Genomic DNA, 15,524 nt, shown 5'->3' with positions numbered 1-15,524 from the left:
AATGGATGGGCACACAACAAGGGCACCCCGGGCCCAGAAGAAACAAGGGCTGGTGGGTGTATGGAAGGCCCTGGAAGCTCTGAGGCCTAGGTGTGTAGGGACCAGGGCGGGGCGGGAGGGGGTCCAGGCCCCGTGAGCCGGCAGCGCCTGCCCCTCACCAGGCAAAGGGCACCTTGCGATGCTCCTGCATGACGTAGTGGTCGTCATTCTGGGGCAGTGCTCGCATCAGCCCAAAGTCCCCGATCTTGACCAGGTCACGGGTGGCCAACAGCAGATTGCGGGCGGCCAGGTCACGGTGAATAAAGCGCTTGGACTCCAGGTAGCCCATGCCCTCAGCCACCTGCACAGCGTAGCGGCTCAGGGTACCCAGGAGGAAGTGGCCCTGGTGCTTGCGCAGCCGGTCCAACAACGATCCCAGAGGTGCCAGTTCTGTCACCTGAGGCCACAGAGGAGGAGGGAGGAATAAGCATGGCTGAGCCCTGCCCCTCCCTCAGCTCCTCCCCTCAAGGCCTGCCAGAGCCATGCTCCATGCTCCTTCCTGGCCTGTCCTCCAGGGACCTCTAGGAGTCCTACGGCTTCCCAAGCCTCTCCCCTCTAGGGAACATGGGAAACCGAGGCCCAGAAGAGCAACCCAAAGAGGCTCAGATTAGCAATGCCAAAAACTAAACTCTGGGACCGGCCCCTCCAGTGGGTGCAACCCTCTGCCGGTGAACACAAGCCAAATCCAGAGAGATGCAAGTGAGCTCCAGCGGACACTGGGGTCAGTCAGTACCGGGGTAGGCCTGTGAGCCCCTGTGCCACATCAGGTGGGGGACCAAAGCAGGACCTGGAGGACCTCTGACCTTCGTCAGGATGGAGGGAGTAGCCACAGCACAGGCAGGAGGTGAGGGCACAGGGCCCTCCTGCCGCCATCCGCCTTCTGCCCACGGTACTCACCATCTTCATGGGCGGCGTGAGCACCACGCCGTAGAGGCGAATAAGGTTTCGGTGGTCAAGCGAGTGCATGGCATTGACCTCCCGGATGAAGTCGTCCATGGCCTCTGGCTGGCTCAGCACATCAGGCTTCAGGCACTTCACAGCCACACTCACCTGGCCAGAGTGGGGACTGCAGAGTCAGAACAGGCCCCAGCCTCCACACTCCGGGCCAGCCTGCTCCCCGGCTCCAGCCTCAGACCTGCTCATCGGGCGGGTGAGCGTGTCCCAGGTGCCTGCGGCCTGGCAGGGGGAGGGCAGCTGACCCCAACAGCCATGAGCCGGGCCTCCCCTTCCTGCGGGAGTGCCCAGGTTAAGTGGCAACCGCAAGGTAAGAGATGACCGGTACAATGACGGAATATTAAAATGTTATGATAAAAAATGTTTTTGGTGCAGAAGGAAAATGCTTTAAATATAATGCCATAAAACTTATCTGTGGTGACAGAAATCAGAAGAGTGGCTTCCCCTGAAGGGAGGTGATACTCAGTGCAAGAGGCATGATGGAGCCTTCTCGGGTGATAGAGATGTTCTACACCAGTGGTCCCCAACCATTTTGGCCCCAGGGACGGGTTCGTGGAAGACGGTTTTTCCAGACTGGGATGGGGGGGGCACTGGATTTGAGGGTTCAGGCGCTAATGCGAATGATGGGGAGCGGCAGATGAAGCTCGCTCACTCGCCCCCCACTCACCTCCTGCTGTGTGGCCCGGTTCCTAACAGGCCGCGGACCGGTCCTGGTCCACGGCCCAGGGGTTGGGGACCCCTGTTCTACATCACAATCTGGGCAGTGGTCACACGGGCCCATGCATATGTGAAAAGTCACTGAGCCGTACACTCAAGAACTGTATGCTTTACTGCACACACACTATCTTTCCCTCCGGTGAAAAATTTTTAAATATAATACTAAGATGAGAGGGCAAGCATTAAAAAGTTGTATCTAGGGCTTCCCTGGTGGCGCAGCGGTTGAGAGTCTGCCTGCCGATGCAGGGGACACGGGTTCGTGCCCGCTTTTTATCAGAATGTGCAAAACTATAGGCAATAGCAACACTTTATTCTGAAAAGCATATAACTACGGGCCTTTGATTCTGCTTGCTGACATTTCGAATTTAACAAAATGTGTCTGATTAAAAAGCAATTATGGGCGGGCTTCCCTGGTGGCGCAGTGGTTGCGCGTCCGCCTGCCGATGCAGGGGAACCGGGTTTGCGCCCCGGTCTGGGTGGATCCCACATGCCGCGGGGCGGCTGGGCCCGTGCGCCATGGCCGCTGAGCCTGCGCGTCCGGGGCCCGTGCCCCGCAATGGGAGAGGCCACAACAGTGAGAGGCCCGTGTACCGCAAAAAAAAAAAAAAAAAAAAAAAAAAGTTGTATCTAAAATTTGTATCTTAAAGATATTCAACAAAATATCTGAAGGGGAAAAAAGGTGTAAATGCTAACTCTGCTTCCTCTGAGTGGTGGGATTACAGGCTTTTTTTCTTTTTTCTTATTTTTAAGTCTCCAAACTTTTATGATAATTAGTTTTATAATTGAAAAAAGGAACATGTGTCTTGTTAACCCTGAGCATGGACTCCAGGGTGAGCCACCTTGGACCTGTCCCCAGCCCCCTTCACATCCCAGCAGAGGGGACAGATCCGCCTTAGAGGGCAGAGCAGGGCCTGCCACGCCCCGCAGGACCCAGAGAGCTCACCGTCTTCCCCGAGGGGGCGTCCCACTCGCCCCTGCGCACCACGCCAAAGGAGCCATCTCCCAGCTTCTCAAAGAGATGCAGGTCCTTCTCCCCAATGAGGCAGGTGAGGCTCTGCAGGGACCCCTCCGCTGCTGGGCCTCCGGGGGTGGGTGAGGTCTTCCGGAAGGTGCTCTGAGAGTGATGAGGGGGGAACTCAGCCTCCAGCCGCTTTCCACTGAACACCTGTTTGAAGGCAGCCAGGGGCCAGATGGAACCCTGAGGCCCCAGAGCCAGTCATTCAGTCCTGCCCCACTGGGTCCTTGGCGAGGCCGCCAGACAGGTCGTGGCTTTACCAAACTTCTGGGGGGTGGCCTGGCTGGAGGCCCACACCCCCCCCTGACCACACCTCCAAACGGGAACCCACGGCCTAGGTGTGGCCTCGGGCTACGTGCCAGAAATGGGCTGCCAGGCATGTAGCCTGCGGCGGCTGCAGTCCCACATCCAGCTGTGGGGTCAGGGATAGCCCAAAGCCCGGCACCACCTCTGCCCCACTTCCTGCTCTGTACCCCTACCCAGCACAGACTTCAGCCCCTCGCCCGAGCAGATGGGCAGGAGCCCGAGGGGCCCTCACAAACACCTCCTGTCCATTTTTAGCCCTGGCCCCGTCTCTGGGTTGCCCATTTGGCGCTGTCTGTCTCCACCCTCCCCAGGGAGTCGGCTGCTCTTCATCCTGCCCAGGGAGAGGATAATTTGAGCCTGAGGTTGGACCGTGAGTGTGTATGGGGGTGCAGATGAAGCAAGGCCTTGCTGGGGAAGGGCCTGGGAAGACAGCTGGGCTTCTGGTGGGAGGCCTAGAGCTGAGGGCTCAGAAAGAATGAAGGCTGGAGAGGACTCTGCAGCCTGGGCTGGAGAGGGAAGGGGCCAAACATCAGGGTATGACAGGAGGGAAGCCCTGAGGGTCAGAGCAGCCCTGTCAGTTTGACTTGGTCACCCTACCAGGGCATGCAAAGCCTCGGCTTCAGGCGGCACCCTCTGCCCAGTTGGTCCCTGTCCCCAAGGTCGGCAGAGCCTTGTCTGTATGGGGTGAAGGGGTCTCCAGTCTGAGGGCCTCTTCTGGCCGCTGCTCTGTCCTTCCTCCCAGCAACTGGAATCCCTTCCATTTGCAAGCAGTGTTCAGCTGACAAGGTCCTTCAGAGCCTTTTTCTCAAGGGACCCTCGCCAAGGCCCCGTGAGGTGAGCTGGGCAAGTGCGACTTGCACTGTCTTACTGGCCACATGCCTCAAGTCTGGAGCCGTCAACCGACTGGCCCGGGGACCTCCTGTGAGTCGGTGGTAGATCCAAGACCCCCTGAATCCTGCATACCGCGTGGCTCTTCCCTCCTGCCTTCGCCCGCCCCAACACACCCATCCTCCCCTAAAACCTGGGCAAGGGACCAGGACAGTGTCCCCAGAAAAGGCCACAGGATCCCAAGAGACAGCCCCTTGCCAGATCACAGCCAGGAAATCTCTGTGGCCCAATCCCAGGTCCAACTGTTCTGCGCTGCCCGCCCCTCTCCCCAGCCCTGAGGCCAGAAGTGGGGGGAAGGCCCGGCTGGTTCACTTCCTCTCACATTGTCTTCCAGACAATGGGCAAAGTTCCCCTGAGTCAGACCTGGGACTCACCACTCCAGAGACCCAAATTCGGGCAACGGGGGTGGGGGCGGGCCTTGGGGAAGGAAGCTGTCAGTGGGGCCGGGTGACCAGAGGAACCCTCCACAGACTAGGGAGGTGTGGGACGAGGGAAGCAAAGACGTCCTGGGTCCAGACGGTCCCACCGCCCCACTCTGGACAGCGGGCCCCAACACTCAGGCAAAGCGAGGGCTCAAGTTACAGCGCACTCGTCAACAAGCGCCTGTTGCATGCCCGGCACCACTGCCCGGCGGGAGGGGACGTGAAGCCAAGGCTGCACACAGGCCACTCAGTGCCGTCTCCAGCAGAGACAGACGCTTAGCCAGGCAGCTCTACAAGTACCCTGCCCGATAAGACCCCGGAGGAGGGAGGTCTGTACAAAGTGCGAGATTATACTGCGGGGAGTGGGGGAAGGCTCTCGGGATGACACCAGAGGAGGCCCCCAGGGAGCTACCCCTCCCACGTCCTTCCCTGTCCACCCACCTTGCTCATCCAGGACTTGCGTTTGCACACGGTCTTTCTCCTCTTCACAGCCTCCCACAGCCGCCGCTGGCCTGCGGGGAGGAAGGGGAACCCTTGCTGTTAAGGCGCTCACACTCCCAAGAGGCTGCTACCCATTGCAGGCTTCCTCGGTCACCCTGGGGGTAGTCCACCACTAGACATTGCCCAGCACGATGACACCAAGGAAACAAGCCATCCCCACCAACCAGGGGCTGCCATTAACCAGATGGTCACTGCATTCCGCTTCTAGGCAATTCTTCTCGAACTGGATGGAGGTATTTAACCACCAAAATTGAACAGTAGTGCTCTTATGCCAACTCTCAAGAAAAAATAAATAAATCAAGGTAACGGACAGAATTTCCCAAATTTTGAGTTTTTCTCCCATAAAATTTTATTATGTTACTGGAATCAGGTATCAACTCTCTAGACTAAAAGCAGCGTAAGTCAGTGTCTAAATTAGCATATTATTCCTTATTTAGCTATTTTAGGCTGAATGCACTCAAAAGTTTCTAATGTTCTACAAGGAACACGGTGACTTCTAGAAGCTATAGCCACTACTTTCAGGATAAACACAGAAGAAAAAAAAATGAGTTCAACTTATAGAACAGATCTTTGTAGGAGAGACAGAGAAAGGGAGAGATGGGGAGAAAAGCAGCAAACCATCATCTGAAGGATTTTATCTTCCCTTCTCCACAGACCTCTGGACACTAACCCCCCTGGTGTTCAGAACAGACTCAATTCTACATTTATAAAAGAGGAGAAGATGGAAGAAATACACCCTAGAAATGTCTGCACAAACAAAACAGAGTGTGTAGTTAATCCTGAGTAGCCAGAAATTTAAGTAAGATTCCTCAAACTCCAATTCACCTTCACAGCTGCAAACTGTTCTCATGCACTCACTGTGTGCAGCATCTACTGATGCCCCTCTGCCCCACCGCGGGGGCTCTTGGACAGGCAGTGAGAGTTCTCAGCTCTGCCACCCCACGGAATAAAGGGGGGAGGGCTCTTCCATGCGGTTGGCGATCCTGAGGACAGAGGAGGTAAATGGTCAGTGGGGCGACGACAGGCGAGGCCAATGCCCCCACCTACCAGGCCGGCCCATGCCAATCTTCTCCAGGTCCTCATTCTTGACATACTCAAAGTGGGACAGGCGGGTAACGTTGAGGTCGTCACGGAGCCGCAGGAAATACTGCTGCAGCTGCACCTCGGACAGCAGCTCCAGCAGCCAGCCTGTGCCCTCCTCCGGCTGCATGCTGCCGCTCCCCAGCCTCTGCGGGGAGAGAAGAATGGCTCAGGGACCACGGGATGCAGGGGGGTAAGAGGGGACCCTGCCTCTGCCTTGGGCTCACCCACATCCTACTACGTGCTGTGGGGAAGGACTCAAACCACCTTCTTGCTCCCCAAAACAGCTGTGCAGAAGAGCCTGTAGCCACCTGTCCTCTCCTCCTCCTGTGGCAACAAGGGTAGAATCAGAGCAGTAGGGACACAGCCCAGGCCCTGGAGTTAGGGTCTTACTCCCCAAATCTGCCATCCACGGCCGAGTGACCTGAGATCAAACTCTGTTCTCCGGTTCCCCACTGGCTCTTAAACGCTCCTGTTGTCACAAGGCCTTTGAGAATCTGATGAAAACTATCGAGTGTGTCTCCAGGAAAATATATGCATCCTTATTCATAATGTTTTAATTACAAAACTTTTGGGGGTGCACTGTCCCTTGAGACCCATCCACGAGCTCCCCAGACCTGATGGACCCCACAGGGACTAGAGGAGCTCTAGCTACTTTCCTCTCAATGCCTGACATCACAGGAGCCTCCCCCCAGGTCCAAAGACCCCTCCACAGGCCACCACACAAACACCTCCAGGACCACAGAAGGTTCAGAGGGAAGGAGGGGCAGAGGCTGGGGTGGGCTTTCAGACTGCTGTCAACGGCTGTCACAACAGACTCTGGCCCAGTGTGGTCAAAGCTTTCAACTTTTTCAAGAAATACCAGAAATCTGAACCAACGTGTAAAATCTCGCTATTAAAATTTTTTTTTTTTTTTCTTTTCTGTACGCGGGCCTCTCACCGCTGTGGCCTCTCCCGTTGCGGAGCACAGGCTCCGGACGCGCAGGCTCAGCGGCCACGGCTCACGGGCCCAGCCGCTCAGCGGCATGTGGGATCCTCCCAGACCGGGGCACGAACCCGCGTCCCCTGCATCGGCAGGCAGACTCTCAACCACTGTGCCTCCAGGGAAGCCCCTAAAATTTTTTTTTGAAAAGGTACTATACGCACATGTAAGATATTCAAAAGGCACACGAGAGCCGTAAAGTCTCATCGCTCTCTTGCCGCACAGCCACCTCAGCCCCATCCCCAAAGTCGGCTGCCATTACGCGTTCTTCCAGACTTGTTTTTCCCCACACGAATACTCACCCATTACCCACACCATTCTGTTCCTTGTTTACACTTGACATTAGATCTTTCTCCTGACTTTTGAACCATGTCAACTAATTCAAGTTTGAAATACACACACACAAGCACATGTGTATGCTATGCTGGCCAAAGAAAACTACATGCAGGCCTCAATCAGCCAAGGGGCCACCAGACCTGTTACACCCTCAGGGGCCCAGAGAAAGAAGCCAGTGGCACCCTCAAAGCTAGGCAGCCTGACACTAAACCCATCCTTGTCCGAGTAAGACCCGTCAGAGCTGAGGGCTTGGCCAGCCCCTGACCCGTGTTCAATCCCCACTGGAGAAGACAGGGATGAGGGAAAAGGCCAGCTGCCCCAAGACCCCCTCCTCCCGACTTGGAGGTGGCCTTGTCCCCCAGCTTCCATCACAGGTCGCACTAAGAGAGCAGGTGCTCACAGCCTGGGCCCATCGTGAGCCTCCTGCTCCCTCAGTTCCCAGCAGTGCTGCCAACCCAGTGCCAGGAGCTCAGACTCTTCCAGGAAGCTCAGGGCAGTACAAAGAGCCACCACTGGGAAAGAGAAGCCCTCAGTTCAAACCCTGGCTCCTCTACCAAAGTGGCTGGGCCAGAAGGGGGTTTCCAAACTTTAAGCCCTAACCCTTCACCCAGATGGTTCTCATGAGGGCCATACAGCCCCCTAGGGGGCATTTTTGGTTGTCACAGTGTTGGGGGACCATTAGTAGCACTGAGTGGGTGGCTGGGGGACTCACACACTGTCCCAAATCCCATACAACTTAATTCATGCAGGTGAGAAATTTGTTTATAATCATCTGATTATAAATCAAATCCCATTTTACATATGAACAAGAAAGTATTTTTACAGTGTTAATACAGACTGAATTTTCCTGGAATGGAGCTACTGTGTAAACTGAGGGAAAACTGGCCTTTTGCTTTGTTTGGAACTTAGCAGAAGTTGTCCACCATTCAGAAAAATATCACTGAAGGCAGCCCACCCTACTATTTCAAAACTCTCCTCTCAGTCAGCACTTGTGTAGACGCTGCCGTGCTGGTTCTACCTGAGGTCTTAGCATCTGACTGCTTGGTAATGTCAGATTGTACTGACATATTAGAATACACGAAATGCTACAAATGATTTCCTTTTGGTTCTCCTTTATATTACAGGAGGCATTAAGTTGACTGATCACACCCACAGAGTAAACAGGTTGTATTTCTTTTAATTTTAGTTAAGAAAAATAAAAACTCTAACACTTCAACTACAGTTAACTACATGCTGGGCACAGTTCTGAGCACTTAGCTGTATTAACTCACTTATCCACAACAAAGCCATCTGTTACAAACAAGGGGGTGTGGACTTAAGAGGGCAGGGCACCACTGCTTTCCAGAAGAAAGCCCCAAAGGTGCCCTGTGAAAATCACCAACCTAGGCAGCGTCTCTCTGTGGCGTGACCAGGAGAGGCCAGCCAGCACTTCCACCATCACTATTCCACCCCTGGAGCAAAACGATCCCACCCCCTGCACGGCTCAGCCCAAGAAGAGGCTGGCCACCAGGGTAAGTGGTCTGAAGAGCCCCACTGCTTCCTCCCCAGTCGAGGAATCCCAGGGCTCCAGGCTGCTCATTCCTACCCTCCTGGGGGTAGGAGGCAGCCACTCCTGAGAACAGCTCCAAGCCCTGCCCTGTGTGGTCCGGGCTGGGAGAGACCCAGAGGCCACTCCCCTGAGGAAGCTGCTTAGAAAGCACAGTCTGCCCTGTTCCTTTATCCCTGAAACACCAGCTAACAAATCTCCCTGCTCGGCTGGGTCCTCCTCTCCCTGCTCCCCAACTCCAGGAACAGGGCTGCTCTGCGTGGGGCAGGGTGTGTGTGGGAAGACGAGAGAGAACACTGGGATCTGGGTGAGAAGAAAGCAGCCAGGGTCCCTGTCCGGTCTCCACCACCCTGCCCAGGGTGACCCTGGACATGTCCCCTCCCTCCCCTCCCTCCCTCTCTAGCCCGTGTCTTTGTCGGTGAAGCACAGAGCACTGCTGCGGCTGCCCCCAGCACAGCCCCATCCACGCACCTGTGTCTGACACGTGTGGCTCTCATGGCCGGCACGCACACTTCCCACACACGCTCTCCTGACACACTCGCCACCAAGAATGCGGCCGCTGGAGCAGGGAGGCCCTGAACCCATCAAGCCGCCCGGTACTGCTCTCTGGCCCTCAGCGCAGGGCTGCCTCTGAGGAGCCGGTTCAATCCCAGTCCGTCCAGCTCCCGCCCACAACCCCCCCACTCACTGTGTAGAGTCTCCGCCGGAGTCTGGCCAGAAGAGGGAAGGAGAGCTCTAGGCCAGGGAACCGACGAGCTGCTGGCATCTCCACGGAGCTGGACCCCCTGACCAGGTCACCGGGGCTCTGGCCCGAGGAGGGGAGCGGTGGGCAGTGGTCTCAGCTCCTGAATTTCAGGTTCTGCCCAGAAGGGAAGTTGGCCAGAGGTCTGCCCCAGAGGCCCCCCGAATCCCACAACAGGGGTGGGAAATGGAGCAGAAGAATAGGGTGGTCCCCTTTTCTCTGCTCTACAGCTGTTTCCACAGCTGGCTACCCTGGCAGGAGAGAGTTCTTCTCTCGGTTGACTGCAGCCTGGGTCCTCAGTCCTGTTTCTCTGTCTTCTCTCCAGCGCAGTGGTCACAGCTCCAGCCCTACTCCCTGGCTCCCCCGCCAGCCTGCCTCCCTCCCCCCTCCCTCCGCAGCTGAGCAGCTCTGACACTGGCTGAAAAAGGACCTTTCTGAATCACTGCCAAGAGGGCGGCGGGAATGGGGGGGACTCTTCCTCCCAGCCACCCGCGCTGCCCCCACCTCCTCCCCGCACACAAGGCCCCTGTCTCTGGCTTCCACCCCAGCCCCCAGAGTTGCAGACAACCCCTGGGATTTCAGGGTGGGGGCTAGGTCAATCAGGCAGCAATATACAAAGAGGCCCCCGTACGTGCTTGTCTGGGGCTATGAGGGCTTAGTGCACAGCCTGAGTTGGGGGCTTGGACACCAGAGAGTCGTTCCTGGACCTTGCAGGCAGACCCTTCGGAGACCCTCCCCCATCTCCCAGTCCCAGCCTTGGCTGGGCGTCTCCTGGCTCAGGCCCTAATGTGGCCCTGTTACCCTGGTGCCCGACGGAAATAGGAGTCCGGCAGCCTGCCAGAGCGGGGCAGTCCAGCCAAGAGCCGGGGTGGGGGGAAGAATCTCCCAGTCCAGCTGGCCAAGATCCAAAGCCCCCTCAAAACACACAAATATGCCCCTAAACCCTGCGATGCCCCCAGCCAAAGCTAGAGGATTCCGGGCTATAGGATGTCTCCTGAATAGCACCTACACACACAGACAACGGCCCCAGCTAGAGGGAACTGCAGTCACCCCGTGAAGCCCCCGTGGAACCCACACATTCCTAGAGCTGACAAGTGATCCCTCCGGCCCTCCTCAAGGGCGCCAGCTGCTCTTACACCCCCCTCGCTACAGCCCCCAGACACACCTGACAGCTGCAGGAAGTCCTCTCAGGCTCCCTCAGCACCCCCCTCCCAGCCATGCCCAGGGAGCCCCTGTTTCTTGCACACTGCTCTCTTGTCCCTATCCAGCTGGCCACCAGCTCTGGGAGTCCCAGCTGGCTGGTGGAGTAGGCAGCTGGGGTTGAGTTTTGGGGAGTCAGCATCCCAGGCTCTTTCCAGGGCCTCTCTCTCAGTGCTTGACCTCCCTGGCAGGGAGGTGCCTGCAAGGACAGCCGTTTCCAGATCTGACTCAGAGAGGGGGGAAATGGGACACCCCCAGCAATCAGTCCTCTTTCCCATCCCCCTGTCATCCACCACCACCCAAAGCTTGTGAGGCCAGCCAGGTGCAGCCTCCCTTCGGTGCCAGTGAATCACCAGTCTGAGAATGGAATCAGAGCTAATGGACAAGATGAGGTCGGGTCAAGGTCACACTGGAGCTGACCTTCCCGCAAACGCTGGCTCACAATGCCCACAGCACAGAGAAGCCTATTGCTTATTTCCCACAAAGCACCATTCTGAAGAAGATCCAGGGACCTGACTTCAGGGGACAATTTAAGCAGGATTATTCCCTCTACCGCAAGTTGGGGGACTGCTGCATTGGAATGGCCAGGCTGAAAATTATAGCCACCCCTGAAAGATATGCCCCAAATCCACCAGAACCCCATGCCTGCCTGTTCCCTTGCACATCAGGTAAGAACAAGCCTCAGTAGCTTGCTCAGCAATCCAGCTGTGGGAGGCTGTGGAGAAAAGCAAAGCACGGTCAGGGGTCAGAGGTCAGGCCAGCTCCTGGACCTCTTCTCCCAACCCCGGAAAACAGCCACCTTTCTGCACCACCACCCCCACCCCGCTTCGTCCTGTCAGTGACTGCCCTCTACTGGTCAAGAGAGAAAGTGCTTGATCTCCAAGGGGAAGGGAAGCCGACCCATAAATACCATGACCATGTTTTCCAAAGCAAACAGGGACATTTGGCTTAATACGCAGATTCATAAAGCCAGTAAGAGGGAATGTCCAGGGCACAGTGACTCAGTGTCCATAAAGGACTAAACCCACATCCTGGTAGTGCTTTCGGGGCTCCCCTGCAGCGCTGAAGCAAGCCCAAAGGGCAGCTTAATTGGGTCCCAAGGACTCAGAGATACTGAAGCAGATGTCAGCAACAGGAATTCACCACCACTGACTCGCCCCGCCCCATTCCACACACAAACACATCACCCTTCTTTACCCAGCATCCCAGCCCCCAGGATATGTCCTGGGGCCAGGATCACAGATTCCCCTCACTCCCGAGAGGCTCCCCTCAGCTCACCAGCAGACGATGCGGTCTAAGGGCCCGGCTACCTGGCTATCCCCCAGGTTTCCCCTATTACCTGCTGTCCCTCCTCGGCCCCAGTTAGGCGCAGATATGCAAATCTCTCACCCTTGGAACCCAAACTCCGGGCTTTAGGGCCCGGGAGGGGAGCAGAGCCCTCCCACAGTCCCCGCCCCTCCAGCGCACCGGCAGCGTCACTGCCCTGCGTCCTGAGGAGCCGGGCCTCGAGCATCCTCCAGAAAGAGAGCAGGGGCCGCTAAAGCACCTCAGCCACGGGAAGGCCCAGTCCTCGGGCCCGCACGCACCCCACAGCCCCACATCTGCCACCTGCAGCCTGAGCGAGGGACCACAGCCTGGTGGTAGCGGTCTCTCCCGCTGGGCCTGCGGCTGCCCCTCCCCCAATTCCGTGCACAGCCTCCATTCCAAGGAGCCGCCTCTCCGCAGCGCAGGCTGGCCCCCAGAGAGCCAAGTGAGGGGCTGCACCTTCAATGACCACGAAGCCACCGCTCCCCTCGGCCCCTGGCCGCCTCCAGGACCCCAGAGATCCACAGCCACCGATCAGGTCCTGGGGACTCAAGGGCCCCCATACTCCATGACAAGGGCGGGGAGGTTCATCCAAGAAGCTCACAGAAGAGAAGCCCCCATCCTAACGCGACCTGAGACCCCTCCCTCTAGACCCCTCTCCTTCCACCAGCCCAGCTTCCACCTGGCTCCAAGCATGCGCCCACCTGCCAGGCTCCTTGGTGCGCTGCCGTTCCGCACTCCACTCAGGCCCGGGGAACCTGCCCAGCCCACTCCTCTCCGCAGTGAAAGCCACGCCCCCCGCATCCGCACTGGGAGGAAGACCTCAGCCCTCCGCCTCTTCTCACCGGCCTGGACTTCTCCCCGCCTGCACCTCCACCCGCCCCGCCTCCAAGACTGCGGGAGCTCGGGGCTGGGCAGAGCACTGTGGCTGACCTCTCTGGGCTCAGAAGAGTGCGAGTACCCACACTCCCTCCCGCAGGAGCTGCTCCAACACGTGTCCACGCAAGGCTGTCACCCAGTGCCAGGATGAGGACATTGCTAGTGGAGGAAGTCCCACTGCAGAGGCCCCAAGGGGCCACACGCACACCCTCTCATTCCAATGGCATCTGAAGCATCCACTGATGCCTCAGTACCAGGTATTTAGGGCTGAGCTCAGGGCACCCTCACCCCTTGGGGGTTTGGGGCAGAGGAGGAGGGAAATGCTGAGGCACCTCTACTCCCCCCGCTCCCCCCCACACACACTCCACCTCAAGACTGAGGAAGGAGACCCCGGGTGGGCACTAGGTGAGTTCCCATAAGGCTCGCTCTCTTCAAAAGCTCCTTCTCCAGCAGAAGCACGTTGGCAAAGGGGATGACCCTGCCAGGCAGGGTGTTTATTCTAGGCAGAAGCTCCTCTGCATCTTACTGCAGCTATGGCAGAAACTGGTTTTGGGAGCAGCTGCAGGAACACTCAGGAGGCTGTCAAGAAAGAGAGGCTGAAAATGCCAGGCCCACAGATCCCTTCTTCTCCTGGTTGGATAAAGGGTCTGATCTAAACCATTCCCCCCTCCTGCTTTCTCCCTACCTCCTCCCTCCACAAGGCCCCTGCCTCCGAATGCCATCCTATTACAAGATACCCACAAGATCCAAACTGCCTCTAGGATTTGGGGAATCCACCACACATGTACACCCTCTGGTCTACAACTTGCCCCCTTATCTCTAAAGGGAGCCAGTAGTGGCCCAGGAACTAGCCTGCCTCTGCTGTCCACTCCCCTCCCCCAGGCTCTCCAACAGCATCAGTCAAGTTACAAATCCACACTGAGGAGCAGACGTGACATGTAATTTCCGGCCAAAAAGATTTTTTCCAAAACAACCTACCGTATTCTCAGGAATATATGCCAGGCCAGCTCTCTCCCATCTCTGCCCTCCCTCTTCTCCAGGCCCTGGAGGGAAAACAACATATTGGGGAGGAGAAGGAGGGGGGCTTATGGCTCCTCTCCCAACCAGAGGATTATCTTGCCTACACATGCCAGCCCCACCAAGCCCAGTCAACCTCAACTCACCCCTCTGTGTGCAGCGCCCAAGCTTCTGGACCAAGGCCAGGCTGGTTCCCCTTGGGACTTCATCCCAGAGGGAACTGTACCAGGTAACCCCACACCTTCAGGTCATCCCAGGTCTGAAATCACACTGGTCTGAGGAGGAGGCTGGCCACGGGCCAAGGGAGAGAAGGGGGTGATTCAGACACATACCATGGCTGTCCACACCCTCTCCATCTCCAGGCCACAGTGGCCCACTCCCTTCCAGGGGAGCTTGGCAGCTGAGGCCCTGAGGACAGTCAAGGCTGAGGCGTATTGGCCAACAGTGCTGAGCCCACAGGCCCTGAGTCTAACCCTGAGGGCTCTTCACCCTTCTCCTTAACTGTGGATATTTCCTAAGACTTTGGAACTCGCCCTTCCTTCTCTTCCCTCCCTGGGGGTCACCTCCTCTCTTCCCAGGGCTCCAATTAGCACCATGTGCTGTCTGTCTCCATTCCTGAGCTCTAGAAGCTCTACACCCATGCTTCTAGACATTTACAGCCAGCTCCACCAGGAGGATGCAAAGGTACCATAAATTCTACATGTCCAAATTGAGCTCATCAACCCCCGCTTTAATCCTAGCTTATGTGTGCTCTTATATCCTGACTGAAAACATCACAAGCCAACACCAGCCACCTGGGCTAGACACCTCACCCCTGACTCCCCAACCATAACTCCCTTCTTTCCCCACTGGGCAGGCCACAAAATCTTGTTGTTTCTGTCTCCTCATTACTCCTCCCATCAATACCTTTGGGACAAGAGTCAGACAGACCTGGGCTGAAATCTTGGCTGTATCACTCTCTAGTCAGACGACTTCTGGGCAAATGCCTTAACCTCTAAGCCTCAATTTCCTTATCTGCAAATGGGAATAAACAGTACGTCCTTCATAAAGTGCAAACTCAATGAGATCATGAATGGCACACTTAGCACAGCATCTGGCACATAGCTCCCTATTGTTATACTGTCATCTGAACACAGATCCGAAGTTCCTCTCCTGCTTACATCCTTCTGTAATTCGTCACTGAACCAAATACAAGGCCCTTCCAGGATCCACCCCTTGCCTATTTGTCCACCTCCACCTCTTATCATTTCCTTCAAACGTCTCCAAATTCCAACCAAGTCAAATACTTGCCCTTCCCTAGACATACCATCTTCTTTAATTTTAATGTCTTTGAGCTATTCTTTGTGATACTCTTTTCTCTTCATGATGAATTCCTACACATCCCTCAAGGACCAAATAAAACGTCATCTCCTTTGTAAATTCCCATTTCCTATCCCCAAACGGTTCTTTTTGCCATTGCTTCCCATGTTATCTTGTTAAAGTACGTTTGAAAACACGAGTGGTTGGGCTTCCCTGGTGGCGCAGTGGTTGCGCGTCCGCCTGCCAATGCAGGGGAACCGGGTTCGCGCCCCGGTCTGGGGGGATCCCGCATGCCG

The 15,524-nt window shown here is 56.6% G+C and overlaps 1 protein-coding gene across 9 annotated transcripts in view; it reads right to left on the bottom strand.

The window, feature by feature from the left end:
* Positions 1-6: 6 nt before the first annotated feature.
* The window catches only part of TNK2 (tyrosine kinase non receptor 2), a 28,663-nt gene continuing 13,145 nt past the window's right edge, over positions 7-15,524 (bottom strand). The window contains exons 1-9 of one of the 9 annotated variants that reach the window (XM_055084755.1): positions 14,076-15,149; positions 13,891-13,955; positions 13,281-13,491; positions 9,475-9,645; positions 5,890-6,070; positions 4,783-4,853; positions 2,654-2,875; positions 937-1,089; positions 7-436 (exon numbers count right to left, since the gene is read on the bottom strand). In XM_055084755.1, the coding sequence (XP_054940730.1) occupies positions 155-436; positions 937-1,089; positions 2,654-2,875; positions 4,783-4,853; positions 5,890-6,070; positions 9,475-9,552 (987 nt within the window). In that variant the 5' untranslated portion in view covers positions 9,553-9,645; positions 13,281-13,491; positions 13,891-13,955; positions 14,076-15,149 and the 3' untranslated portion in view covers positions 7-154. Of the gene's footprint in view, positions 437-936; positions 1,090-2,653; positions 2,876-4,782; positions 4,854-5,667; positions 5,826-5,889; positions 6,074-6,149; positions 6,250-9,474; positions 9,885-12,737; positions 12,788-13,280; positions 13,492-13,890; positions 13,956-14,075; positions 15,150-15,524 lie in introns of those variants that run through there. The other 8 variants (XM_028492802.2, XM_055084757.1, XM_055084750.1 and 5 more) reach the window with 8 other exon arrangements.

The sequence above is a fragment of the Physeter macrocephalus genome, chromosome 1 (genome assembly GCF_002837175.3).
Source record: "Physeter macrocephalus isolate SW-GA chromosome 1, ASM283717v5, whole genome shotgun sequence".
NCBI lineage: Eukaryota > Metazoa > Chordata > Mammalia > Artiodactyla > Physeteridae > Physeter > Physeter macrocephalus.
The sequence above is the reverse complement of the archived record's forward strand: the minus strand, read 5'-3'. Positions and strand labels throughout refer to the sequence as shown.